We start from the raw sequence: 19,109 nt of genomic DNA on the forward strand, positions 1-19,109 counted from the left end.
TTGTTAGTTGTGTTAATGTTATATTTCTAGAAAACGTTTGTCAATTTATATATTGTTTCAGCATATTTCATTATCATCACCATCTTGTTTCATTTCCATTTTCCCTGATTCCTTCTGAGTTTACTATTAGCGCTTTTGGATATCCGTTGATTGGAGCTATGGTATTGTGACGAATATTAGCATCAGTAAGTGATACTCACATCACTAATCTGATACTAAGTAAATAAAGGCATAACAACAATAAAGTAAGCTGCCACTCCTGTGTACGTAAACAAATCAATCATCATTTACTCATATACATACAAGGTAACGGAGAGATACGCACAAACACATATAGTCATCAGCAGAAATAGTACTCACATATATACACGCGTATGGTTACAAACTACAAGTATACCTGCATATGGCTGGTAACCAAGCACGAAGTTCGAGAAATTACTAGACCTTAGTAGGGGTATGCGAATGAAGCAGCGTAGTGTATAAAAGCAGCACAAGCTGAGTAGTCAGTTTGATTTAAGCACGCTATTGGTTGTGAAGTATAAGTGTTATTGTGAAGTACCCTCAAAGTAGTCTAAAAAAGGCCATTTTACATCATTGGAGTTATCTATTCAACAGTTTAGCGATTCGAACGTTAGCAGAAGGTGCATATAAGAGGAATTTTCCCTAAAATCGTTACAGCATATACATTACTTTAAGTTGATGTATATGGAACGATTTTCTGTCATCCTTGTCAAATTTGATTTGGAGACAAACCGATTTCGGCGTTGTGCCATCTCCGATAAAATTTTCGTTCTGATTTGTTGTTATCGCTTATATTTATAGTTCGTAGATGCATGAACAGGTATTGTTAAACTGGATGTTTGTGTACGTGTACATGTGTGTGTTATGTGATTATTTAGAAACGGGGGTAGTTTTCACTGATCAACTGTTGTGTGAAGCTGAGGCAGGTTATGTCGGTTATTTTAGTCGTTTGACCTTTTTTGTGTGCTTGTAGATTTGGTTTATTGTTTTGTTTTTATTTGTTGATGCGTGATTGTCTGTTGTACCTATGTTATTAAGTTTTTTTTTGTAAACAAGTTTTAAAGGTTCAAATATTGTTTATATTGGATAGATTATAACATGTTGCCGATTTAAAATTTGTGATGGGTTTAATTGGGATATCAGGTTTTCTATGGAAACTTTTTATTTGTCTCTAAACTAAAGCATATTTCATCCTTTTCTTTTAAATTTCAAATTTTTCCAAGTAAAATACTTTATATTATCTCGTGGTGTTTTAGATTTGTACATACGACAACCTTATAGTTAATAGAGAAATTATGAGCAGCCAATCAAGCCAAAATGTTACAATATGAAAATAATGCAACAATCGTCTACAAAAATTTTTGAAAAACAATATTTAGCAAATGATTTAAGTAATCGAACAGCGATTTGCTAGGTGGTCCAGGCTGTTTACTATTCTGTTAGTAAATAAAGGCACAACGACAATATAGCAAGCTGCCACTATTGTGTAAATGAATACATGAATTTAATCCATTTACAGACGTACATAAAAGGTGACGAAGAATAACTCACGCATACACTTGTGGTCATCAGTCGGAGTAGTTGCTCACACATACACACGCATATATGTAGCTCAATTACCAAGCAGGAGATACAGCAGTTCTAGAAGGCGAAACGTCTAGACTTAAGTGGAAATATGCGAATGAACCAACGGAGAGTATAAAAGTAGCACAAGCTGAGTAGTCAGCAATCAGTTTGATTTAAACACGCTATCAGTTGCGAAGTGAAGTTTAATTGTGAAGTATAATTGTACTTCTTCCAACGATTCAAACGTTAGCAGAAAGTTTGGAATAAGCAGAATTTTCCTAAAATTCGTTACACTATTCTAAAGGTTTTTTTTTCAACATCCGCCACTTGCATGAACTTACAATAAATTTGTCAAATGCTGGGCATTGCCACCTCAAAAAAATCATGTTCTGGAAATTTTTCATTTTTAATGGGGTATTTTTATTCAACTAATAAGATTTAAATGATAAATATTTGCAAAGGTATAAAGAGGCTGCCGCCGTGGTGTGATGGTAGCGTGCCCCGCCTACGCCACCGAAGATCCTGGACTCACGCCCCGGTCAAAACACCATCAAAATTTTAGAAACAAGGTTTTTCAATCAGAAGAAAATGTTTCTAAGTGGGGTCGCCCTTCGGCAGCGTTTGGCAAGTAGCTCCCCTCCCGCCAATTTGTAGGAAAAATTAAAGGAAGCAAGGTGCAAATTGGAAGAGAAGCTCGGCCTAAAAGCTCTTCGGAAGTAATCGCGCCTTACATTTATTTATTTATTTATAAACTAGCAGACCCGGCAGACGTATAGGACGTATGTAAATATGTATATGGGTATTATTAATTCATGTCTTTAATTCGGCTTCGCATGTATATTTATCAGTTTTGCCAGGTTGATGCGACTAAATCGAATATCACAATGAAAATTACTTTAAGGCTCTCAGCAGCAGCTTTCTTTTGGTACATTCAAGGGTATCCGGGTCCACGTTTTGACCTATATCTCGAGACTCTAGTCATCCAGCGGTATAAAAATTACTCTGTACTAAAGCACTCATCAACAGCTTCAATTTGATACCCATAATGTAAAAAACAGATCATAGTGTTACCCTGATCCACGTTTTGGCATATATCTCGAGACCCTAGTCACCAATAGGTATGAAAACTACCCTTTACTAAAGCACTCATCAACAGCTTCAATTTGATACCCATAATTTAAAAACACATCCTAGTGTTACCCTGATCCACGTTTTGGCCTATATCTCGAGACCATAGTCACAAATAGGTATGAAAATTACCCTCTACTAGAGCATTCATCAACAGCTTTCATTTGAGAACCACCCTAATAATTTGCTAAGCATCTTATTTGACCCCCTCTAACATTTTAGGTATTGCGACAACGTTTTCTTTTTGTTCTAGGTACAACAAATACGCCGACATACGCGGAGTACTTTGCAATCCCGTATTGCTATAGTACTGTTCTGATGTTGCAACAGGTGGTATTCACATGATATTCAGTCTTTGGAAGTTTAGAAAAACTCCCTTCAACTATTTCAAGTTGCTAATGTTGTTCAGCTTCATTAACTTAACTCTCTTGTTCTTGGTAGCCACCCAGCTGTCAACCATAACACCAGTGCTTGTCCTAGCAAAGGCTTAGGACCTAACAGTGGAAAAGAAACTACGATGTCTGTTTGCGGTGGTGTCAAGGCCGTGATGCAGTAGATATTTATTCTTGGACCGGTGTTGCTTTCAATACCTGCTCGGAACAGTTTGTTAACAGTAAAAAAAATACCAAGTAATTGACCCGCGTAGAGGCTTAAGGCCTTACATAGTAACTTTTTTTGTGCTTTACACAATTAGTGCATATTTCAGATGTTTTCGTATTTCGATATAATCAAGAAGGATCAATCAGCTGTAGGGATAACAACACCTGGTTCTGAATTCGCCTTGATATCAAATGGTGGCAATGGTGGCCAAAAAGAAGAAGTGGAACTACATCTCCATATTGGTATCAAGGCGAATTCATACCAAATGGTGGCCAAAAAGAAGAAGTGGAACTACCTCTCCATATTGGTATCAAGGCGAATTCATACCAGGTGGGGCGGCAAAGCGAATTCAACCTATTCGCCGTGCAGAAGAATTTCAGATCAAAATAAAATTTTAATTGATTTCGATTAACTAACATATTAAAGTACAAGGCGCTGTATGGAAAATAATCCAGAAGAATCAATTAGCTGTTGGGATGACAACACCTGGTAGTGAATTCGCCTTGATTGGTATCATGGTGAAAACTAAAAAAACTGGAGAAATATGGAACAAGGTGAACCTATACAAGGTGATGAAAAAGCAAATTCAACCGATTCTCCGTGCAGACGAATGTCAAGTCAAAACAAAATTTTCATTGATTTCGATTAACTGACATATTGGAGTACAAAGCGTTGTATGGAAAATTGTATGGAAAAGAAGAAGCAATCAGCTGTTGGGATAACAACACCCGGAACTGGATTCGCCTTGATATGTAAGTATCTGATATATAAATTGTTATCATTTAGGGGAACGCTTTTAAAAAAGCTGTGAAGCTTGAACTTTTTCTATTATATATATAGAAGAAAATCTAAAACTCCGCGCAAAGAAAAAACCTTAAAAGTCAATAGCAATTTCGAAAACATTTTCGAAAAATTCAGAAAATTTTGGAAGTTTTTAAAAATGTATATAGTGTGAATTTTTTTTTTTTTTATAGAAGGAAATGTAAAACTGCGCACGAAAAAAACGTCAAAAGTCAATAGTAATTTGGAGACTCTCTAAACTTGTACTTTGTCAAATAAAACGAATCGGACAAGAAAACTGCATGCTCAAAAAGTTTACTCAGCACTTCAGAGAATTTAAAAGTTCCCTGAAATAAAAAATTTAAATTTTGTTGCTAAAATTTGCAAATCATATCCTATTTTACTTGGTGATGTAATTTTTATAATAAGGAAATTTGAAAAATTTATTTACCGCAAACAATTGAATCAATATATTACACCAATGCGTTGTTAAGGTATTATCAATTATTTCTATGTCTTTCGAAAACCGATTCACTATTCTGCCTTGTGGTGTTATATCGAAAAACTGCATTGGCAAACGAAATATATTTTTCGTTATAAAATCAATTAGAATATTCGCTGCATAAACACAACCCAGTGATAAAATTAAGGTGGCAAAGTAACTAGAAATCACTGTGTTGTTCGACAAAGGGGTAAAATCGGTAGAGATGTTTATGTACATACGTATATGTGTGTGTGTTTTCGATGTTGTCCAATTTATGAAAAAAAATCAAAGGGTTACAAAACGAAAACATTTATTTACGTGATAGATATAAGTTGTTCGGGAACAGGGGACAAAGACAATTTTAAAAACACCTGCGCAATATAAAAACAGATAAATATTTGGTGGTATTTTTACAAAAAACAAAAACAAAATGAAGTATGGACACATAAAGCCTATGCATAAGAACACCCAGATGTTATGGGTAAAAGGTGGGTATTTTGTTTCTGTGGAGTAAACAAACAAGCCCCAATTTACTAACAAGCAAATGTTCTCTTTTTGTATATGAGCACCATAAATATCGAGATGAATGTGGTTTGGTCTGGAATCCAATCAGCAATCGGTATAGACATAATAGATAACGCAATAATTAATTTTGAAATTTTTTTTAGTTTTTCGAGTATAATTGTTTATTGATTTTCAAACATTCTTGAACTTTTAATCGAAAATAATAAAAAAAAAATGTCAAATAAAAATAAAATAAAAAAATTTTAAGCACTTTCTTTTTATAAATGGAAAAAAATCAGCGAACGATTTCTCTTTATATAAAGACATATTCTTGCTAAACTTTGATTTTTAAATTTTGATATAGAAATTGCAAAAATTGGATTGCAAAGTTGGTAGGAAAGGATATATTATATGTCAATAAATTGCGCTCCACCTTTATATTTTTACTTCTCATAAATATTTTTGCAATTTCTATGTCAAAATTTAAAAATCAAAGTTTAGCAAGAATATGTCTTTATATAAGGAGACATTTTTCGCTGATTTTTGTCCATTTATATAAAGGAAGTGCTTAAAATTTTTTTATTTTATTTTTATTTTCTTCTTTTCTCCGTGTCTTAACCTATCTGTTGAGTTTTACGCTTGTAGCTCAATGAGAACTAACATAAAAATCCATTCCAAAATTCCCTCAGTTCCGTTTGATTTTTCTAAATATCTCAGTCCGTGCGCCTCCTAGCGAATATTTTTGTATTGTGTCATCGGCTGTCATCGACCTCTGAATTAAGCTCTAAATTTTTAGCCTCTAGCTCATCGAGAAGTTACTTAAAACCCGGTTTCAAATTTCCAAATAATTATCTAATTTTTTCGATCCGTGCGCCACCTAACGGATTTTTTTTATCTCATCCCGTGGCCCCTAGCGAATCTTTTTGTATCGTGTCATCGGCTGTCATCGACCTCTGAATTAAGTTTGAAATTTCAAGTCTCTAGCTCATCCAGAAGTTACTTAAAAGCTGGTTTGAAAATTTTCAAATTCTTATCTAATTATTTCGATCCGTGCGCCACCTAACGGATTTTTTCCTTTTGTTGCATTGTCACGGTGTTCTAAACCTATGTGCAAAGTTTCACGTTTGTAGCTCAATGAGAAGTTACTTAAAAATCGATTGCAAGATTTGTATGAAAAGCGGACAAACATTCAACCGACCTAATAAGTATAAAGGAAGTAAAAAATAGATTTTAATTTAGATATTCCGCAAGCAATTTTTTGGACATTGAAATAATGAGAGATGGTTGATGTGAAAAGGTATGAAACTGAGGAGCACATCGCACACCTAGATCAATAGGGAGCTAGCTCAAAAATCTGAAATTTAGAAGTTATGACTACCGCCGGGCTTCCCAGTTCACTAGCCACCGAACTGTTTTCTTGATGTACTAATGTATCCACTTATCGGCGAGAAAGTGCTTCGAATATAGGAGCGGCAGTCAGGTTTTCTGAACATCGCGATTTTTTGATTTGATCGCTGTTTTGATTTACATAGATGTGCATTATGTTGGTACATTAAGTTTATATGAGTATGACTTTAGCGAATATTTATAATAAATTTTTTTCCAAGCCGATGTTTGTTAACCTAAATTTCTGACATAGAACTTATACAATTTCTGACTTAGAACTTTACTAAGACAGAAATATTATTCAACAAAAAAAGTTATATTCATTTTCTCACATAAGTTATGGATTGAAGGGCAAAGAGAAAAAAAATTTAAAATTGTTCACTACTGTAATTTGAAATAAATGAAGAGTTTCGCTGATGTTTAGGGAACAAAAGTGATTTTTTTTATTAAAATTATCTATTCTACACATGCGTAATTACACTAATACGATTACACTAAAGGTATCTACATTCCTAACATTTACATTCTGCGTCAGCATATTAGTTTCACCTAATTTTAGTTATTTGTCATTGTATAAATATTTTGGCAGGCACATTGACAAACCGTCATTGGCGTTCGGTCACGCTATTAACAAATTGGTCAATGCGCCAGTTAAATGTAATCGGATATAGGTCTTGCTGTCGGCAATTGTACGTGATGTTGAACTTCCGCTGTGTTGGGGTTAACATAATGTACATATTTAGGTCGATATTGTAATATGAATGCAATATGACTGTGTGAGGTCTGCATAAAAAGTGCATTCGCGTGGAAGAGCATACTGCATAATGCTACACTACATTTTCATGTTAATAGTTATTATTATATTTTAACTGCTGGCAATTTTGTTAATATATAAGCTATCTAATATAAAAAAAAAAACTAAATGTGTGTGCTACTTAGAAATAAAATAATTAATTAAGCACAACAAAAAAAAAATATTTTTAATCTTTAATGATTTTGAGATAATGGCATGAAAATGAGATACAGAGAAATACAAAATTGAAATACATTTTTCGATTGCAAAAAAAAATATTTTGTTTTACCATCGTAAGAGTAATTTGTGACTCATTAGAAAATAGTTTCATTTCTGTAACAATCAAGAGTTTAAAAGAAGATAAATACACACCTGATTTAAAAAAAATAATTCAATGATACGTATAAATCAATTTCGAAAACGCTTACGAAGAAAATCGTGAAGTTTTTAAAAGTTTTCATGAAACTTTTAAAACTTTTATTTATAGTTAAAATGTGACTTTTAATCAAATTTCTATATCAAACAAAAATTTGAAAGACATACATACACCTGCGTGCAAAAAAATAGCAACAAATTTGATCAGCTATTCTTCTTCTTCTTGAGTGAATCGTATAACAAAAATGATGTATAAAATAATTTGGAAATAACTGCGAATTTTTGAGTTTTAAAAAATTCTAAATTTTTTAATAAAAAAGGTTGAAATATTTAAGAAAAAATCGAAAATTCGAAAAAAATTTCATGACAAATTCGAAATATGCGACGCCCCGCGATGAAAGGTCCCTAACTCCGATACTGTGGATTTTAAACGGCGAGCAAGTATATTAGATCGCGTGCGCTAGATTTCGCATGATCGCCCGCATGCGGCAAAACTACTGTCGACTGCGACTGCTCCTTACTCAAAAAGTAATAAAGTTACCGATCTCCGGGTTTACCCAATTTCGTGAACGAACTTTCATTTGCAGTAAATCGTATATTTCTTTCTAATTTAAGCAAACTTTTGGAGTATGCATTTATACAGTTCGAGTTAATTGTGGCCACCAGGGGATGTCCTGAATGGGTTGTACTCTCTCCACTCTTGTGGACTCCACTCAAATTTGAACTCCTTCAGTTACTAAAATCCAATGAATTTAACGCATAAGGGTATGCAGAGGACTTAGTAATATGCATCACAGAATTGCACGAGGAAACATTATTGTAACGAATTTAGGGAATTTTCCACTTATTTGAAACCTTCTGCTAACGTTCGAATCGCCAAACTGTTGAAGAAATCACTCCAATATTCAGTATTGCAAACTGGTGTTTATTTAGATTACTTTGGGAGTAGTACTTCACAATTATGCTTCACAAGCAATAGCGTGTTTAAATCAAAACTGATCAGTTATTACTCAGCTTGCGCTGTTTTTATACTCTGTTTCCTCGTTCACCCATTTCTAAGGTCTAGTAATTTCGCGAACAGTGGTATCTCATGCGTGGTTAGTTACCAGCTATATACTTTTCCATGTCAGATGGCGCCAGTGTCGCTCAATCTACCGTGTTCCATAAAAATACATGCATTCTACTCATAATGCATAAGATTTAGTAGAACTCATCTATATGAAAATCTGCTTATGTGTCGGGGCTTTTAGTGATGCTAATATTCGTCACAATATAAAATCGTATGCAACAAGCCCTACGCATCATAGAAAGGTGCTGTGATATCAAAGAACTGTCTATAAATCCCCATTCCAGGGTAGCACCAAAATCCAACATTCAATGGAAGCAAAATACTTAGGGTTGTTGTAGTTGTTGTTGTGTTGTAGCAATGTTTCGCCCCACCTAATAGCTGCGACCGATCACAAATTGTCATCAATATCCTCTAACGAGAGTCCAGGAAAACTTGCTGTTTCGACAGGGGTGGACCATATGAAAGGGGTGTTAGAGGCGTTGGTTCCACCTTACAATTAAAGAGATGGTTGGTGTCATGTGGGGACACATTGCAAGCGGGGCATACATTTTGTATGTCGGGGTTGATTCTGGATATGTAAGAGTTTAACCTGTTACAGTATCCAGAACGAAGTTGAGCCAGAGTGACTCGGGTTTCCCTGGGGAGTATGCGTTCCTCTTCCGCAAGTTTTGGGTACTGTTCCCCGAGTACTGGATTCACCGGGCATTTCCCGGCATAAAGGTCCGATGCCTGTTTGTGGAGTTCACCAAGGACCTGCTTGTGTTTTTTTGCTTCATACGGCTGAGTTCTCAGGTGCCATATTTTCTCAAAATGCTTACGGAGATGACTCCTTAAGTCCCTAGGCGGTGCTGGCTCATCAATCAGATGTCTGTTGGGATGCCCAGGCTTCTGGGTATTCAACAGGAACTGTTTGGTTAGCATCTCATTTCTCTCCCTGATGGGGAGTATTCTCGCCTCATTATGTAGATGGTGTTCTGGGGACATAAGAAGACAGCCCGTGGCGGTTCTGAGCGCAGTATTTTGGTAGGCCTGTAGCTTCTTCCAGTGGCTGGCCAATTGCTTTGTATGTGGTAATGATCGTTTCTTTGACTTTTCCCCAAGTACTGCCAGCAAGGGATTTGAGGATTTTATTACGGCTCTGGATTTTCGGAACAATTGCGGCTGCGTGCTCACCAAAATGTAGATCCTGATCAAACGTCACACCCAAGATTTTGGGGTGTAGGACAGTCGGTAGCGTAGTGCCATCTACGTGGATATTCAAAATGGTCGAGATTTGGGACGTCCAGGTTGTAAATAGGGTCGCGGATGATTTAGTCGGTGATAATGCCAGGTTTCGCGAGGCGAAAAAACTGGAGAGATCAGGGAGGTAGCCGTTTATTTTGTTGCAAAGCTCATCGATCTTTGGGCCCGGGCCTGTGGCCATTATTGTGCAGTCATCGGCGTAAGAAACGATAGTAACTCCTTCTGGTGGCGAAGGTAGTTTTGATATGTAAAAATTAAACAAAAGTGGGGATAGGACACCACCTTGCGGCACCCCTTGTTTAATTATTCTTGGTTTGGATGTTGCGTTCCTAAATTGCACCAATGCCTGCCGACCACCCAGATAATTTGCGGTCCACCTTTGGGGAAGGGTGGACCCTTCCAGGTCTTGCTGTAACGTGCCACGGTTGACCGTATCAAAAGCTTTTGATAGGTCTAGCGCTACGAGTACTGTTCTATGGTGGGGCTTCTGATTTAAACCACAATTTATCTGGGTGCTAATGGCATTCAACGCGGTGGTGGTGCTATGGAGTTTTCTAAAGCCATGCTGATGACAGGCTAGCTGCAAATTTGCTTTGAAGTGGGGGAGCAAAATGGCTTCAAGCGTCTTGGCTACTGGCGATAGGAGAAATATCGGGCGATATGACTCTCCTATGTTAGCTGGTTTCCTCGGCTTTAGTAGCGGTACCACCTTGGCCATTTTCCATTTTTCGGGTATGACAAAGGTGGAAAGAGACAGGTTGAGGCCATGTGCTAAATATTTGAAACCCTCTTTCCCTAGGCTTTTAAGCATCGGCATGGCTATGCCGTCTGGGACCACTGCTTTGGATGGTTTAGCATGACCGATGGCATCCTCAACCTCTTTGGCGGTGATGGTAATTGGTGACGCGCTGAACTTATGTTTACGTGCGTGTCTGTTGGCCCTCCGTCTATTTTTGTCGTCTCTATCGAACCCGTCTAGGCACAATGACAAAGTTTTCATCGCCTTTGGCGACAAAGTGCTGTCGGATGCTAAAAAATACGCGAGCGCTTTCTGCCGACAATACATACCTAGGGTTACAATGGTATACTGGACCTTTGATCGTGTTATGAATAGTAACCCATACTTCCTTATTTTGGTGGCCGAAGTCCACGCAAGAAACAGCAATAGCAAAACTAAGTAAACTGCATCGACTGGTTTTTATTGGCATAACGGGTGCGATGAGAACGTCAACTTTGGTTGAACTTAGTGCCTTAACTAGTGGGAATACCTCCCTTCCCTATTCTCATATAGAAATAGGTAACACTGGCAGCACTAATCGAATATCTCTGAGCTTTAGAAACATGACAAGGCACATGAAAGTAAAAGAAAATTCATAGAAAATCCCGTATTGCTACTTCGTAATGCAATGGCCCCTACACTCAGAATCTTACAGAATTTCGAGGTGTCCTGTGCGGACAGAACTCTTTGGGAATCAGGCAATCCATATACTGACCCTGACTAAAGGTTTGCTGCACGGATGGATCAAAATTTGATGACGAAAAAACGGAAGCTGGCGTCTATCGGTCGAAATTCACGATATCGATACCAATGGCATGCTACCCCACTATTTTTCATGCAGAAATCCATGGAATAGAAGTTACTGGATGAATCTGTTGAAGTCCTAAATGATCTGGGAGCCGAAAAAACGGTTTTGTTCGGATGGGTTCGCGGGCATCAGGTATATATGAAGGTAATATATAGGCAGACCACCTAGCCAAGCAGGGCGCTTTAGCAGCATTCTATGCTCCAGAGCTTTTCTGTAGACTCGCAAAAGCATACAGTAGGGAAACCATAAGTAACTGGGAAACAAGTCAGTTCAGACAACACTGAATTGAATGCTCAGAGCAAAGGCAGGACAAATTATTTATACTCCAAGCAACGAGTTTATCAACGACGCAATCTCAAGATGTAGTGCAATCCTCAACAATTATATATATATATGTATATATATATATATATATATATATATCTACCCAAATACAAGTTTTGAAATTTTCATATTGATTATTTCCAACCTTTAGAGTTTTTTTGAAAAGTTAAAAATAAAAAAGTTCTTCCGAAAACGTTTCACATAATATTCGCTTCATAATTGTTAACTTAATGAAGATTTTTAAAAACTCCAGTTTTTCGAAAACGTTTGCGAATTTACAAAGTTTTTGATTTTTGTTTCAGGCAAAATAAAAGTTCAAGCAGTTCTGCATTTCATAAACGTATTAAGACTAATATTTTTTATATTTTTTAAAAGTATTTTCCTTCTGCAACTGCAAAATTTATTTCAATATTTGAATAAGATTTTTTATGTAACGAAATGATTTAGTTACCGAAAAACCTGTAGTCATGACGGAACGCCAATTCTGTGGTAACATATTATCGATTGTATCGATATCTTTCGCGAAACGATTAACAATTCTTCCCAAAGGTGTGGTATCATATATTTCCATAGGCCAACGCATAACACTATATAATACTTTTGTATGAATTGTCATCGAGCAATAAAGGCACCCGATCGAAATAGCAAGTGTAGCAAGATAGCTCGCAAGCACTATTTTTGTAATTTGTTGTGGGACGAGAAGAAAGTTTGCATATGATGAATTTTAAAAAACCAACAAAAAAATGTTTAATTTTTGATTTCTTTAGCCTTTAAACCATTTTCAATTTTAATTATTTAAACATACGTTGTATAGGATATATACAATAGACTGACCCGATTTTGCATCATATCTTTATATTTTTGATGCTGATTGCTAAAAACTTTCGAATAAGTCTTAGAATTCATTTCCCAGAGTTTAGAGGCGAATCTCGAAAATTTACCCGATGCGAGTGTCCGTATTTTACGAATTTTGGCCACTCCATTTTAGAGCTTCCTTGCAGAGAAGGCGGGATAGTTGGCGATAAAAAATTAATCCGATAATAGGAAAACGATATTTTCTCGAGGTCGCTGAACACCATGCCTGTATTAAGCGCCAAATACACGACACGAACATTTCCGCGAACATTCCCGTTATGTCATGTTTCTGCGACCTTTTCTGTCGTGTATGGTGGTGTTTGCCAGTTCGCGCAAATGTTCGCCAAAAATCAAAATATTTTAATTTTTGGCGAACATTTGCGCGAACTGTTCGTGCGTGTATGGCGAAATAGCTCATAATCGTAGTAATTTCGGAACAGACGTGCGCGGAAAAGTAAAATGGACAATAAAAAATTCTGAGTGAATTTATTGAAATGTATAAATCTTTGCCATCATTGTGGCAAGTAAAAATCAAAGATTATTGTAATAGAATTAAAAATAGAATTAAAAGTTGGTCAAATGTTGCCTTGCTCATACGAAGTAATTTTTAAAATCATTTTGTGACGTGAATTCCAGTTCTTTAATAAGCTCACTTTGTCCAAGAACTGCTTGTTTTTTAAACCATTCTTTGCACCAAATTCTTTTTTTGCGATCTTCTCTCTTTTTTTTACGCTTAATTGCCACAGCCAGCAATATTGCTGCAGCACAATTGTTGTCCGTAGTCATCGCTGTCTGAAAGGGAACTAATGTTCGGCCAAAAGTTTTTATGGTGTATGGCCAAAGCTGCGAACAAGATTGCGGAATGTTCGCGGAAATGTTCGTGTCGTGTATTTGGCGCTTTAGTTTTTCTCTACAACCAATATGTCTCGCAAAAATCACGAAAAATTGACATAAAAAGTACAAAAAATAAGCCACTATCACCTTGAATGCTAAAATAAAACTGTTTAAAAATTTTGTTTTCCAACATGTCATACTCCATAATGTAGAAATTTGAAGGGCTTTGAGATGCAAAAAGCCGACTCAATTTGAATCAACTCGCTTCGAGATATGAGCAAAATACATAAATGATCCTAATACGAAAAACGGTAATATTACGTGTAATTGAGTCAACGACTTTGGGAATGGACTCTTGAGGTTAATTCTAAGTTTTTAAACTTGTAAGTCGTTAACAATTCCGACATTTTTTTAACTTTTGAAAATTAAAAAGTCTCCTTTTAAAAAAAATTCTAAAATTTCTCAGTCCCCGCTAACTATAGTTTAAATCGCTCAAGTTTATTACAAATAAAGAAATTCCAAAAATCATCACTTCAATTTTTTCAGAGTTTCAACTATTTTTCCCTTTTTGCAAGAGGGAAACAATCTTCTATTGAAATCAATGTTTGTAATGAGATTCTGATATCCTCCTTCTGTTGCTGTAAGTGTCCCGTTCAGATTCTCATACAGATTTAAAAAACTTCTGCCACATCATTTGTCACTCTGAAATTTTCCACTTTTTCCAAGCCCAAAAGATAACCTTTATCTCGCGCTCATTTCAGAGGATTTTTCTTTCAAAAATCCGTCGATATTCCGGCCAGAGTAAAGAATTTGAGGGTCCTCGAGGTTATCCTCCATTTTAATTCACGGATATCTTCTCGAGCCACGGTGATGCGATAGCCTTTCGTTTCTTGACTTTTCTTCTCTAACGCCCGTACTATACTTTTTTTCAAGGCGAAACTCAAACGCGAATCAAAAAAAGATAAACGAATTGTGAGGTCATTCAGGTACCAAGTATGGCCATGGAATGTATTTAAGGCTACATCGGATACTCCTTCATTCGCATTATCTCCATAATTGTAGATCGTTTGTAAGAGCCGGATGTCGTTTTCTGGAGCGTGCGTAAGTAGTTCACATGTAAACCAGTATTCCATGTAAATGTCAATAATGAAAAAAATGAAAGTTTGTAAAGCAAACAACTCGTTCTCCATCAAGAGAAAGTAATCCCGGAAAAGGTAGATCTTCAAACAGTATATTATTTGTGCCATCCATCGGGCACGGTGCACGCTCCAGGATCTCTAATTGTTATTTTTAAATCTACCAACAGTGATAGCTCTAGAAATTCAGCGTAATCGTGCCGTGCGTGATCCGCTTTTTTTCTATAAAACTCCAAAAAAGATTAAAACAATATAATATCGGAATTATTAACGAATTAAAAGTTTAAAAACTTAGAATTAACCTCAAGAGTCCATTTCCAAAGTAATATTACTATTTTTCGTATTAGGATCATTTAAGTATTTTGCTCATATCTTGAAGGGATTTGATTCCAATTGAGCCGGCTTTTTTGCATCTCAAAGCCCTTAAAATTTCTACATTATGCAGTATTAAATGTTGTAAAGCAAAATTTTTAAACAGTTTTATTTTAGCATTCAATGTGATAGTTGCCTATTTTTTGTACATTTTGTGTCAATTTTTCGTGATTTTTGCTAGACATATTGGTTGTAGAGAAAAACTAATACAGGCATCGTGTTCAGCGACCTCGAAAACATATAGTTAGCCTATTAACGGATACATTTTTTATCATCAACTATCTCCGCCTTCTCTGCAAGGAAGCTCTAAAATGGAATGGCCAAAATTCCTTAAAAACGGACACTCGCATTGGGTAAATTTTCGAGATTCGCCTCCGAACTCTGGGAAATGACTTCTGAGACCTATTCGAAGGTTTTCAGCATTCAGCATCAAAAATATAAAGATATGATGCAAAATCGGGTCAGCTTATATACAAGTTCAAACCAATTGAGCAAAAGCTAATTTGTTTTTTCTGTACACTTAAGCATCTAGCAACTAAGTAAGTGCATTCATACAATGAGGTTTTTATATGCTTAAGTAATTTCTAATCAATTCGACGAAGGTGCGAAGCAGTTAGTAGTGCGTTGCAAGTAATTGGGAATTGCTTGCTAGGAATGAATTAGTGCCATACCATTTGATTTGGGAATTTTTTAAAATGAAGCTTTCTGTGGTTATGGGTTGACAAGCATAAGGATGTGTAGAATTTACACAAAAATTCAAACTTAAACTCAACATAAAAAGTTAGTTATAGGTTTTAACGTAGTGCTAATTAAGACACATTTTTTTCTTAACTAAATATATAAAATTTTCAATTACATAACATAAAAAATATTAAGATAAAGTTTGAATTAAATATATAAATTAAAATAAATATGCAAATACCTACATTCAAACAAATATTTTATTTTATAATGACTTATAAATGGAAGAAAAAGAAAGGGTGATACATTGCACCAAACAAAGAAAAGTCGTAAAATAAGTAAATGAAACGCCAAGCAGACATTCATATGCATATAAGTTCAATGTAATAAAAAAAATATGTACAAAAAAACTAGACACTTTTCAAACATTCAAATCAAACTACTATAATTATATACATAAATAGAAGAATAATTAGAAAACGTTTTTGCTTACCTTGTCCCAAACCGAAAGCGCCATAAACACCCAAATACATATCACGCAGACCTGTATCATTTTCTACACGTTTATCATTGGACCATTGTGTAAGCCATAAATTCGAACCAATCGAAAATGCTTGGTATACAAAATTCAAAATTATGGTAGCAGCAGATAGGAAAATACCGACACTTTTGATGTAATGTTTATATACGGCCAGTTGTACCTGTGATCAAACGAGATACAATCGACATTTTAATATTGTGCGATTTTCACATCACTAAATAAATGCACAACAACAAAAACATTAAAGCAAGCTACATAAACACATTAATCATCATCTACACACATACATACAAGGCAACGGAGAGATACTCATAAACACATGTAATCATCAGCCGAAGTAGTACTCACATATACAGACGCATATGGCTATGCGAGAGGCTATAACCTACAAATACACACGCATATAGCTGGTAACCAAGTAGGAGATTCCAGAAGAAGAAACGTCTAGACATTTGGAGAAATATGCGGACAAGGCAACAGAGAGTATAAAAGCAGCGCGAGCTGAGTAGTCAGTAATCAGTTTGATTTAAACACGCTATCAGTTGCGCAAGCGATAGTGCAATATAATAATAACGAAATTTGGGAAAACCACCAGTTACCGGGTACGATTAACTTACTTTTCTTCCGTTAAGTTACATTGGTCCCGGAATAATCCCGAAGTAGACTTAAACTGATCTCGGAAGCAGGTCCGAAAGAATCCCAATACTATTGAGAGCTGGTTTCATAATATAAATAATTTCGAAAATGTTCGAAACTAGGCCCAAAACAGCGCAAACTTTTCGAATAGATTTCGAACTAGTCCCGAAATAGTACAAGGTTATTTCAAAAAACGTTATGTTATAGAAATGCTATTCCGAAAATAGCCCCAGCCTTCGGAACAGTTTACAAAACAATACAAAAAAAATTATCCGCAAATTCTGAAGAAAACGAGAAATGGCACAACGCCGAAACAAATTTGTCTGCAAACCGATTTTAACAAGGGATCGTTATAAAATATATGAGTTATTTCCAGGCAAAAAATTTGTTTCTAACAACGAAGTGACGAATAATGATGTTAATAAAAGTCTTAAAAATAACTTTTGAATATTTGATTTTTAGAGTGTGAATAAAATAGATACAGTTACTCACAAAAATTAGCACACACTTGGTTTATGCAGTGGCTCACAGCTTAATTGATAATTTTCATCTAAAATATCGCAAATTCCCTAACAGAAACCACATTCAAAAAAATTTCAAAGGTTATTCAAAGGTAAGGAGAATTAATCAAAATTTCAAAAATTACCATTAAAATTTTTTAATTTTTTTCAGAATTTCTAAAAATTTTTTGAAAATGCGGTTTTGTAGCCCAATAAATTTTAGTATAATAATGTGCAAGTTAGAAATAGCTCAAAATGTTTCCTCAATTTTCAGAATTTTTTTCGGCGAGGATGTTGAGCAATTTTTTCCATACATTGCAAAAACAAAAATGCATTTTGCATTTCACGCGCCCAACTCTTTTATTTAATTGTCTGATCAAAGCCCTAGATTGATGAGGAGTGTGATGACTAGTACCTAGGACCTTCCTAATTATTTCCTAGCTTTTAGTATTATTATTACTTCATGTAAGTATTGTTTTCAATAAAACCATTTAACTTAAAAATTTTTTTTAATTATTTTATTCTCAGCATAAACCAAGTGTGTGCTTATTTTTGTGATAACCGTATGTTCAAAAGTACTTACACCACCAGTTTCCGATTTTTCAATATCGATGAGTTTACCGTCTTCCATTTCTGCTTTTTTTCTTTGTGACGCTGTAGAAATTGCTGACACTTCAGAATCTTGACGACCCATTTTACGTCTTCTTAAGCTTCCTTTACTGCTATCGAACGATTTTACAGAGCTGCAAAGCATAAGCATACAGTAAATAAATAATTGTCAGATTCAAAGAAAAAATAACATTTATAAATACGTACACAGAATCTGATAAACTTTCTGAGCGTGCCAATGAAATGACCTTTTCAATGGTTCCCAACAATTCTTCCGATTGCACTGTACCCTCCAATTGTTGTTTAATCTCATCCAAGTTCTCCACCTCACCGGCAGACTCTTGCAAATGTTGTATAATGAATTCTGCAAATGCGCCTTTACGCGCCAACAACTCTTGATATGTTCCACTTTCACTAATCTCACCCAATTTCATAACGTAAATATTATCAGTTTGGGGAAGGAACGTTATACCATGTGTAACCAGGACACGTGTCTTTTTCGCCAATAAACCATTTGGTCCAATAACTTCTTCGAAAATATGTTTACCCACATGCGAGTCGACAGCACTCAATGGATCATCAAGTAAATATAAATCAGCATTACTATAAACAGCGCGCGCCAATGAGACGCGCTGTTTTTGACCACCAGACAAATTAATACCTTTTTCACCGATTTCGGTTTGATCGCCAGCCGAGAGCATTTCAATATCTGAACGGAGAGCACAAGCATCTATCACGCGATTATAACGTTTGCGATCATATTCTAAACCGAATAGAATATTATCACGTAATGGGGCATTTTGAATCCAGGCTTGTTGCGGTACATAGGCAATCGAACCAACAGTATTTACGCGTCCAGATAATTTATCCATTTCACCCAGCAGCGCTTGTATCAGCGACGATTTACCAGAGCCAACAGTACCAACAACAGCACATAAGGTATTCTTTTTTACAGTCATATCAATATTTTTTAGAGTTTCTTCACCATCACCCCATGAGAAGGTCCCATTTCTAATTACCATCGGATGGGCTGAAAGTATATTGAAGTTGAATGGTAAAAAATTTTAAAAATCGACAGATCAAAGTA

General features: G+C 35.6%; 1 protein-coding gene across 17 annotated transcripts in view; it reads right to left on the minus strand.

The window, feature by feature from the left end:
* MRP (Multidrug-Resistance like Protein 1) overlaps window positions 1–19,109 on the minus strand; it is a 134,702-nt gene that overhangs the window by 56,401 nt on the left and 59,192 nt on the right. For 15 of the 17 annotated variants that reach the window (XM_067767996.1, XM_067768003.1, XM_067767994.1 and 12 more), the window contains exons 10-12: window positions 18,230–19,052; window positions 17,997–18,156; window positions 16,230–16,437 (exon numbers count right to left, since the gene is read on the minus strand). In XM_067767996.1, the coding sequence (XP_067624097.1) occupies window positions 16,230–16,437; window positions 17,997–18,156; window positions 18,230–19,052 (1,191 nt within the window). Of the gene's footprint in view, window positions 1–12,309; window positions 12,531–16,229; window positions 16,438–17,996; window positions 18,157–18,229; window positions 19,053–19,109 lie in introns of all 17 variants that reach the window. The other 2 variants (XM_067768006.1, XM_067768011.1) reach the window with 1 other exon arrangement.

Source organism: Eurosta solidaginis, chromosome 2 (genome assembly GCF_040869045.1).
Source record: "Eurosta solidaginis isolate ZX-2024a chromosome 2, ASM4086904v1, whole genome shotgun sequence".
NCBI classification, from domain to species: domain Eukaryota; kingdom Metazoa; phylum Arthropoda; class Insecta; order Diptera; family Tephritidae; genus Eurosta; species Eurosta solidaginis.